The 11,002-nt window shown below is 32.4% G+C and overlaps 1 protein-coding gene across 1 annotated transcript; it reads left to right on the top strand.

The window, feature by feature from the left end:
• Positions 1 to 9,889: 9,889 nt before the first annotated feature.
• LOC109184110 (agamous-like MADS-box protein AGL82) lies at positions 9,890 to 10,747 on the top strand. Its single transcript, XM_019334156.1, has one exon. It carries the CDS (start codon positions 9,890 to 9,892, stop codon positions 10,745 to 10,747), a length of 858 nt encoding a protein of 285 aa, XP_019189701.1.
• Positions 10,748 to 11,002: the final 255 nt, after the last annotated feature.

Raw genomic sequence — 11,002 nt, 5'->3', positions numbered from 1 at the left:
ATATAAATGAAGATTATATTATTGTGTTGAAGCAATATGTACTATTAATAATAGTTAAAATGTGAAAAGGTAGTGTTAATAGTGGAATAATAAGAAAAAGAAATGCTGACAATAGATAGAGGAGAATCAAACCCTGGCCTGCATTTTGTCCACCCACCCGCTCATCCAACTAGGCCAAGCTACACTTTGTGTAAATTTCTCTATTTTATAATACTAATACTAAAACTTGTACTATATATACACATATACATACAAAGGTTATATAAGGGGTGGGGGTGGGGTGAGTGGGGGCAGCTGACCCCACTGCCCCCACTGTAGGTCCGCCTCTGACTACAGTATCATTTTGATATAACTGCAGTTTCATTTGATAATATAAAAATAATACGTGAGGTAGTGTCAGTTTAGATACACTGTAATATCACTTCGTTAACACTAACAGCGCAATGTTTCTTTACTTAAAGAAACGACGCCGTTTTGATGCGCGATGTATAATCGATTATGCACCGCGGTCACGATATAACAACTGTTAATCGGACTAGTCATTCCGATTCGAATAACAACTAAACTGCCTGAAAGAGTTTGGACCAACTTTCCCAATTGATACCACCTAGAGGGGGGGTGAGAGAAATAGAGAATTGACCATGAGATGAAATCTGGAAAATACTATCTGACTAAAAATATTGAAAATATTGGAAGACATTCTTCATTAAAATGGTTTATTTTTCTGTTGATAAAAATAAATGGTTTATTGACTTATTTTTCGTTGATAGCTAAATATTAAAAAATTTGAAAAATAACTTTCGAAAGTCATTTTTCGGATTTCTAGAAGAACTCTAAAATAGATTAGATTTTTCTTATTAGATAGTCGAGATTAGTTTTGTCACAATAATCAATTCTAATGTGAATGTGTGTGTATATATGGAAAGAGTTTTTGTAATGCTTTTTATCCAAAAAAAAAAAGAAGGGAAAATGGCACTTTTTCCCCCTGAGTTATATACTTATAGCACTTTTTCCCCCTCAATTATTTAGGTAAGCACATTAGCCCCTTCAATTATTCTAAAAGTGGTGGTTTTTCCCCCTAATATATTAAATTGACATTTATACCCTTAAAATAAATATTTTATTTATTTTACTTCTCCAACAAATTATTGCGTATATGTAGGGATGACCACGATTCGGTTCGAACTGAATCGGACAGTATAGCAATCGAATTAAAACTTTCCGGTTATGATTCAGATCTAGAACCCAATATTTGGATTTCAATTTATTAAAATTATGAATCAAAAAAATTGGATCCTGAACCGTGAACCGGCGGTTCCGGACCCGATTCGCGATTTTGAACCGTTTTTATTTTAAAATTTTATTTTTATTTTAAAAATAGTCTAAATTCAACAATAAATGTATTTTATTTTTTCAGTTCAGAACATGAACCATCCGTTCCGGAATTTTAATAAACTCTAAATATCGAGTTTCGATTCTAAATTGTAATTGGAATATTTCAGTTTGGTTGCTATAGTGTTTATTTGGTTTGAACCAAATTATGGTCATAATTTATTGGAGAAGAAAAATAAATAAAATATTTATTTTAAGGGTAAATATGTCCATTTAACATTTTAGGGGGAAAAACAGCCACTTGAATAATTGAGAGGGGAAAAGTGCTATAAGTATATAACTCAGGGGGAAAAAGTGCCATTTTCCCAAAAAAAAAAAAAAAAAAAAAGGAAATAATGGGTGGTATTTTGTGACACGACTATTTCCTCTCTTTTTTCTTTAATTCAATTGATAATAATTAGAATATCTTTACTCTTTTTTTTATTTTTGAAGTTAGACATTCTAAAGTTTTCCTTATATAATTAAAATATACTTAAAATGTGCCGAAGTAACGGCACAGGCTTCGGAGATTGTATGCATAGAGATTATTTCTATAATTAACTATAAATGATAAACCATAAAATGAATAGATGATAAACACGGACGGGCTACCGGTTATCAAATCTGGGACGGGGCCCCCTCATTGTATTCACAATTTCTTTGAGTTTTAATAATAGCTTCGTTGTTTTGGTTTTCAAGAAAAAAAATGATAAACACGGACAGTTATTTATAATTAACTATATATTAAAGTTTCAATTGTTATACCATAGATTAAAGTTCATATTGCATTGTAAATCTTGATTTAAAAATTATGTATTTGCATTTAACACATTATATACATGTAATTAATAATTTTTATACTTGTAGACAAATTGAAGACACATAACATGATAATTACAAACACATAAAATGATAACTACACACATAAATTGTTAACGCTATAGAATATGTTACGTTAACTGCAAACACATAAGATGTTGGTTAACATGTTATGTGTCTGTAATTAACATATTATGTACAAAATGTGTCAACTGCATGTACAAAATTTGAACGTTATTTTTGGACCAGGATCCACAATGCAAGGTAAATGTTACGTACTGAATTTTAGTACGCAACGGAAGAAACCTTTCGAGCAAGCTTCTGGCTCCAATCCGTATTCGAGTTACGATAACTCCAAAAGTAAAACAATATAATGAAAGAGAATGAAGAACTAATCAATATAAAATACTGGAATAACAATATATTTCTCTCCTTTCTCATCTTCATATACAATAACCTATTTATACTAATTTACTAATACATTTAATAATTAACCTACCAAAACTATACTAACTATACAAGGTAATGATATATTCTAATATAAATAATTTCCTTATACTCAATAATCCTCTAATTACATATGATTCATTCCTTGTAGATCCTCCACTAATTAAATCACCAATTATTTCTTTCCTTTGATGCGTATCACCCTCCACCCCTTCAAAAACACCTTGTCCTCAAGGTGTAGAGAGGAATAGAATAAACACATCTTTGTTGAAGCGGTTCATGCAACTTTGGATGGCGGCTAGTTGGCAAAACAAATGATTGAAATGGTTCTTGAGCTTGATCGTGACACATAAATGGCCTCCCCTTTTGGCTTGCACCGTCTAAAAATATCTTTTGCTCCCCAATGTTGAGTTCCAAGTCTAAGGTAGTAGTACTCACAAGTCTTGTCTCAAGATAATCCTCAAGAGACTCTAAGTTGTTGAAATTGTGAATGCTGCTTTCAACATGAGTGGTTGGGAGATCTGTTGCTACTGATGATTCTTTGAACTCTGGGCTACTTGGTTCGTCTTGAGAAGTTGGATTAGAATAATTAGGAGTGTGGCATTCCAAAGTATCATCTTGGTCCATCTGTAATTCTCCACACACAGGCATCAACAGGCCCAAATTAGGATATTTAATGTCTAAAACACAACACCCAACGTAAATATTTTGGCCATGAAGAGCTTGTTTGGGCATGAATGCATCCAAGATAGAATCAAATCATACCAAAGCTTGGAAGGTGTAACTTTCATCCTTCAAAATATGAATATATTGTACACATCCTTTTGTGGAAAAGATCTCATATAATACAAAATCATCAATTGGATACCATACATGGTGTACAGAAACCAATAAGCACCGGTGAGTAATATTTTCCATAAAAAATAATTCTCTATTTTTTTTTTGTATTGTTTTTCTTTTCTCTCGTTTTTTTTTTTCAATTTTTTTCTTTTTTTTTTCAAAGGGATGCTGTCAAAAATGAAATGAAATAAAAACAAAAAAATAAAATAAAATAACAAAAAGATGGGAGATACTCTCACCAATAGAATCAATGAAAGAATCAATTGTTACGTGATGCATCCACAAATGCTCTCAATGAAAGCACCAATGTTACGTACTGAACTTTAGTAGGCAACGGAAGAAACCTTTCGAGCAGGCTTCTGGCTCCAATCCGTATTCGAGTTACGGTAACTCCAAAAGTAAAACAATATAATGAAAGAGAATGAAGAACTCATCAATATAAAATACTGGAATAACAATATATTTCTCTCCTTTCTCATCTTCATATACAATAACCTATTTATACTAATTTACTAATACCTATAATAATTAACCTACCAAAACTATATTAACAATACAAGGTAATGATATATTCTAATATAAATAATTTCCTTATACTCAATAATCCTCTAATTACATATGATTCATTCCTTGTAGATCCTCCACTAATTAAATTACCAATTATTTCTTTCCTTTGATGCGTATCAGTAAACTAGGGTTTATATAGGCATTATGAATTCTGATCTAAAACTTATATGTATCTGCAATTAACATATTTTATACCTACAATTAACAATTTCTATACGTAATTATTAATAAAACATCTCAAATTTATTATTTATCATAACAAATCATCTCAAATTTATGATTTATCATAACAATTAAATATTCAAATATAACCATCATCGCTTCAAATCAATCTACTGGGATAAAAAAGTTTTACAAAAATCGTTCAATTTGACGTAGCAATATATAATTTGTATTTAATTAATATATAATCTATACTATATATAAAAACAAAATACTGAAATTTTCACTTCCCGCCCAATTCCTAAAAAATCTCTCTTCCTAATAAAATATATTGATTTCCACTTTCCCATTCGTACAATAGTTCTGCGTTAAAATTCTATTCTAATAATATAAAATAGTGTAATACAATCTATACTATATATAAAACCAAAATCCTGAAATTTTAACTTCCCGCTCAATTCCTAAAAAATCTCTCTTCCTAATAAAATATATTGATTTTTTCTTTTCCATTCGTACAATAGTTCTGCGTTAAAATTCTATTCTAATAATATAAAATAGTGTAATACAATCTATACTATATATAAAACCAAAATCCTGAAATTTTAACTTCCCGCTCAATTCCTAAAAAATCTCTCTTCCTAATAAAATGTATTGATTTCTTCTTTTCCATTCGTACAATAATTCTGCGTTAAAATTCTATTCTAATATTATAAAATAGTGTAATACAATCTATACTATATATAAAACCAAAATCCTGAAATTTTCACTTCCCGCCCAATTCCTAAAAAATCTCTCTTCCTAATAAAATATATTGATTTCTACTTTACCATTCGTACAATAATTCTGCGTTAAAATTCTATTCTAATAATATAAAATAGTGTAATACAATCTATACTATATATAAAACCAAAATCCTGAAATTTTAACTTCCCGCTCAATTCCTAAAAAATCTCTATTCCTAATAAAATATATTGATTTCTTCTTTTCCATTCGTACAATAATTCTGCGTTAAAATTCTATTTTAATATTATAAAATAGTGTAATACAATCTATACTATATATAAAACCAAAATCCTGAAATTTTCACTTCCCACCCAATTCCTAAAAAATCTCTCTTCCTAATAAAATATATTGATTTCTACTTTACCATTCGTACAATAATTCTGCGTTAAAATTCTATTCTAATAATATAAAATAGTGTAATACAATCTATACTATATATAAAACCAAAATCCTGAAATTTAACTTCCCGCTCAATTCCTAAAAAATCTCTCTTCATAATAAAATGTATTGATTTCTTCTTTTCCATTCGTACAATAATTCTGCGTTAAAATTCTATTCTAATATTATAAAATAGTGTAATACAATCTATACTATATATAAAACCAAAATCCTGAAATTTTCACTTCCCGCCCAATTCCTAAAAAATCTCTCTTCCTAATAAAATATATTGATTTCTACTTTACCATTCGTACAATAATTCTGCGTTAAAATTCTATTCTAATAATATAAAATAGTGTAATACAATCTATACTATATATAAAACCAAAATCCTGAAATTTTAACTTCCCGCTCAATTCCTAAAAAATCTCTATTCCTAATAAAATATATTGATTTCTTCTTTTCCATTCGTACAATAATTCTGCGTTAAAATTCTATTTTAATATTATAAAATAGTGTAATACAATCTATACTATATATAAAACCAAAATCCTGAAATTTTCACTTCCCGCCCAATTCCTAAAAAATCTCTCTTCCTAATAAAATATATTGATTTCTACTTTACCATTCGTACAATAATTCTGCGTTAAAATTCTATTCTAATAATATAAAATAGTGTAATACAATCTATACTATATATAAAACCAAAATCCTGAAATTTTAACTTCCCGCTCAATTCCTAAAAAATCTCTATTCCTAATAAAATATATTGATTTCTTCTTTTCCATTCGTACAATAATTCTGCGTTAAAATTCTATTCTAATATTATAAAATAGTGTAATACAATCTATACTATATATAAAACCAAAATCCTGAAATTTTCACTTCCCGCCCAATTCCTAAAAAATCTCTCTTCCTAATAAAATATATTGATTTCTACTTTCTCATTCGTACAATAATTCTGCGTTAAAATTCTATTGTAATATTATAAAATAGTGTAATACAATCTATACTATATATAAAATATATTGATTTCTACAATAATTCTGGGTTAAAATTTTATTGTAATATTATAAAATTGTGTAATACTATTCCTATTCTAATTTATATCTATTTTATATATCAGTGTTGTAAAAATCGTGTCGCTGGCCGCGACGAGGAAGGCCGGAATCGGCCTTCTCAGCTGCCGCCTCGCGGGCTGAACCGGCCTTTAATTTTTTTATTTTTTTTTTTAGTTGTAAAGTGTCAAAAGTTCGGCAAGGCATAACTTTTGACTCCGTTGTCCGTTTTGGACAAATGTTTTTTTGAAATCACGTAGTTTTTCGAGATCTATCCACCGCAAACTGCCGTAGGCGGTTTGGCCCACCAATTTCTAAAAAAATACTTTGTTAAAGAGTTTCTAAGAAAAAACTATGAGAACCTTATGTTTTATTAATGAATTTTTAGAATTTTTAATTAAACAATTATCCCGTGCATTATTTAATAATCTTTCTTTATAATTGGTCAAATTATTTAATTATGGTAAATTTGAGAATAATTAATTATGGTAATAGAAATCCTAGAAGAACCGCGCTGCTACTCACTACCGACGGTTACTACTTAGCCGCCAAGTCTCGCCATCTTGCCTCACACGAGTCACAACAGCGCTGGTCTATACAAGATTAGAAGAATAAGACATAAAAGACAGAAAAGCCCTTCTAATTCACGGTCAACAAACGGCTTCATTGACGGAGGAACCAAACTGTCCAACGACCAATAACAGTGTCTACTAAGTATGGCAATTTTTATTATGGAGGATGAAAAGTGTCAATGCCTCAATAAGTCTAGGACAAAAAATGGCATTAACTCCGGAATACAATACAAGAATATTTAATACAATACAATACGACCATTATATACTAACAGTACTTGAAAAAAAACTAATAATAATAATAATAATAATAATATAATATAAGTGGTAATAATAATATTTAAAAGTAATTAAGTGTTAATAATAATAGTAAGAATATTAACGTAAGAGTTGTAACATAGAATAAATTGTAATAATTAATAACTATAGTCTAGGATTAAATTTGGAATTGTCAGGAAAGATAAACGACCTCTGGTGAAATTAACTCTTAAATAATTATATATCGATTTAAATATTCTTAATATATTACAACAATTCCATTCCGTGCATCGCACGGGTGAAAATACTAGTTTTTTATAAAAATAAAAGAAGTTGTATTGCCACATTAGATAGCGAAATTTTTTTGTCCTTTTAGCTTTATTCACCATAAAATTTATCTAACTTTTGGGTGATGTTACATTGTTATTTTTATAAAAAATAAAAATGAAAAATTGTGATTTAAAAAGATTCTGTCTTTTGAAGAAAAAAAAAAAGGATTAAATCTCTTTTTTAGAGATTCCAGGAAAAAATAATTATAAATTTAAAATGTGTTGTGGTTGATATTTAAGATTCCAAAAGTATAATTGAAAATGGAAACAATCATAAAATCTCAATTAATTTAGCGGACAATTATAATTACCAAAAATACAACTTATCCGTACCACTTATAAAATAAACCGTACCTTAGGGTCCGTTTGGAAAGCAGGAAAATGACTTTTGGAAAATGTTTTCTGGAAAATGAGTCATTTTCCGGAAAACATTTTTCTTTTCAGTGTTTGGTTGCATTATGGAAAACTGTTTTTCTGTGTTTGGTTCATTTTCTGGAAAATGAGTAGAATTGTATAATTAAACATTTTAATTATTTTATTTAGAATATTACAACATGTATAATAATATATAATAATATAATATTAATTTTAAATATAATAAAAAATAGCTAAGTTTTTCAAAAAAAAAAAAAACTAATAATATATCAAAAATATTATGGTGGTGGTGGTGGTGGTGTAGTGGTAGTGGTGTTATTCGTTATATAATAATAATAATAATAATAATAATAATAATAATAATAATAATAATAATAATAATTGGTGGTGGTATGACGGTGGTGGTGTGGTGGCGGTGGTATGGTGGTGGTGGCGACGGTGGTGGTTGCGATGGTATGGTCGTGGAGGTGGCGGCGGCGGCGGTGTGATGGTGGTGGCGGTGGTTGCTGTGGTATGGTGGTGGCAGCGGCGACGGTGGTTGCGGTAGTATGCTGGTGGTGGCGGCGACAGCGGTAGTGGTGTTTGTGTGATGGTGGTAGTAGTATGACGGTGGTGGCAGTGGTCGTGTTGTTGCGGTGGTGGTGGCGGCGACGGTGGTTGCGGTGGTATGGTGGTGGTGGCGGCGGCGGTGGTTGCGGTGGTATGGTGGTGGTGGTGGCGGCGGCGGCGGTGACGGTGGTGTGGTGGTGGTGGCGGTGGTATGGTGGTGATGGCGGTGGCGGTGGTATGGTGGTAGTGGTGGCGGCGATGGTGGTTGTGGTGGTATGGTGGTGGTGGCGGTGGTAGCGGCGACAATGGTTGTAGTGGTATGGTGGTGGTGGTGGTGGTGGCGGCGACGGTGGTTGCGGTGGTATGATGGCGGTGGTTGCGGTGGTATGGTGGTGATGGCAGTGGCGGTGGTATGGTGGTAGTGGTGGCGGCGACGGTGGTTGCGGTGGTATGGTGGTGGTGGTGGCGGCGGTGGTGGTGTGAAGGTGGTGGTTGCGGTGTTGGTGGTGGTGGCGGCGGTGGTGGTGTGAAGGTGGTGGTTGCGGTGTTGGTGGTGGTTGTGGTGGGGGTGTGATGGTGGCGGGGGTATAGTGGTGGTGGCAGCGACAATAGTGGTGGTGATGGTGGTATGGTGTTGATGATGTTGGTGGTGGTGTGATGTTGGTGTAAAAGTTGGAAAATGACTTCTCCCAAAAAAAGGGGAAGTCATTTTCCTCCAAAACAAGCCTATTTTCCAAAGTCAACGGAAAATGATTTCCGTTGACTTGATTTTCCAGGCACATCCAAACACTGAAAACTTGGAAAATGATTTCCAGAACTCATTTTCCAGGTTTCCAAACACACCCTTAGTTGAATTCCAGAAGCATTCATTCATCGTCAGAAGAGGTAACTTTTTAAGTCTTGTTTTTTCTTTTCTTTTCTTTTCTTTTCTTTCTTTCTGCATTATATTTTCAGTAATATATATATTAGTACTTTATCCCCCATTGCCATTGTTGCTGACTTGCAGTTGATTCGTAGTTATAAATTAGCTGTGTTGATTTTTAATCATTATATCAAATAAAAATGCTTTTTCTCTATCTTTTTTTATAGGGTTATGTATATATGCTTTTACAAATTATAACAAATTTTTGTCAAGTATCATTTTTTAAAAATATTAATTTATTATATTATTCTCAAAAAGTTGAATGGGCCAAAAAAGCATCTGATGAGACTCGATCTCAGATCATTGTTTCAAACTTCACCTCTGTGACCAACTGCCTATGCGGGCTATTAATTTATTTATTGTGTTGTTGCTTGATTGATTAATATTGTTTTTGTGGTTTAATTGAAATTCATAATAATGACAATAATGTTTCTTTGTTAGGTTTCGAACCTCTCGAAGATGGGTCGAAGAAAAAAAGAATTAAAACTTATAAGCAATAGAAAAAGGCGGTGTGTGACGTACCAGAAAAGGAAAAAGGGATTAGAGAAGAAAGCTTATGAGCTATCGACGCTTTGCGACGTTAAGGTTTGTCTAATAATGTATGGCCCTAAAGAAAATACGGAGAATCAAACCCCAGAGCCCAACATATGGCCGGAAAACCCAGAATTTGTTTCTAGCATGATTGGATCTTATCAAGATCAACTCGAATCTAATAAGAAAATTCGAACCCAAGATCTCTCAACGTTTTATGAACGTGTGAAGAAGCGCGATGAAAGGAAGAATAATGTTAACGCCGTTAAGTACCCGACATGGAATGAGCGTTTAAATAGGATGTCGGCTTGTGAGTTGAGTAACGTTATTAGTGAGTTGGACGTTAAGATTAAGGCTGCGGAGGAGAGGATTGATTTCTTGAAGGGAAAGAGAATAACGGTTTCCCCGCAAACACCGGATCTGCCGCCGCCGCCGCTGGTTTCTCGAGGACTGGTCGGAACAAGCAGTTTGCAGATGGAAAGCATTCAACAAACCTCGTACAACATTAATCCTGCTATGATAAATCATGATGGACGTCATCTGGTGGCGGCAGCGACTGACGTCAGGGTGACGAAGAATCGGGTAATGATGACGAAAGTTGAGCCTATGCCCAGCAGTTTGCTATCTTGCGCCCAACCTGCCGCCGTGATGAGGCCGTACTTGCAGAACCTGCCGGCGGCGACGCTGCCTTACGGTTGTAATCTCCCGGCGGCCGTTATTCCGTACGGTCAGTATCAGTGGATGCATTACTCTGATAATGTGATGAGAAGTGGATACTATCCCTAAAAAATTATATTATTCTTGTTTTATTGTTATTATTATTTTTCTTTTTGTTGAGTGTTATTTAATTTGAATAATTGAATCTTAAACTTGATTGAGTTTAAGATTTCTGAAGAGTGGTTGGAGGGAGGAGACTAGGAAACAGATTATACGTTATAGTACGTTATAGCTGATATATATGTCAAATAAGTTCTTATTTGAACATGAAGATCGAGAATAAATAAAATTTTAATTTCTTACTTTGTTTTAAAAAATAATAAA

This window comes from Ipomoea nil, unplaced genomic scaffold, assembly GCF_001879475.1.
Source record: "Ipomoea nil cultivar Tokyo-kokei standard unplaced genomic scaffold, Asagao_1.1 scaffold1250, whole genome shotgun sequence".
In the NCBI taxonomy this organism is placed as follows: Eukaryota; Viridiplantae; Streptophyta; class Magnoliopsida; order Solanales; family Convolvulaceae; genus Ipomoea; species Ipomoea nil.
Note: the sequence above shows the minus strand (reverse complement) of the source record. Positions and strands in the feature narration are given on the sequence as shown.

What these genes read in the sequence shown, in the direction of transcription:
- LOC109184110 (XM_019334156.1), top strand. Translation starts at nt 9,890, where the DNA reads ATGGGTCGAAGAAAAAAAGAATTAAAACTTATAAGCAATAGAAAAAGG.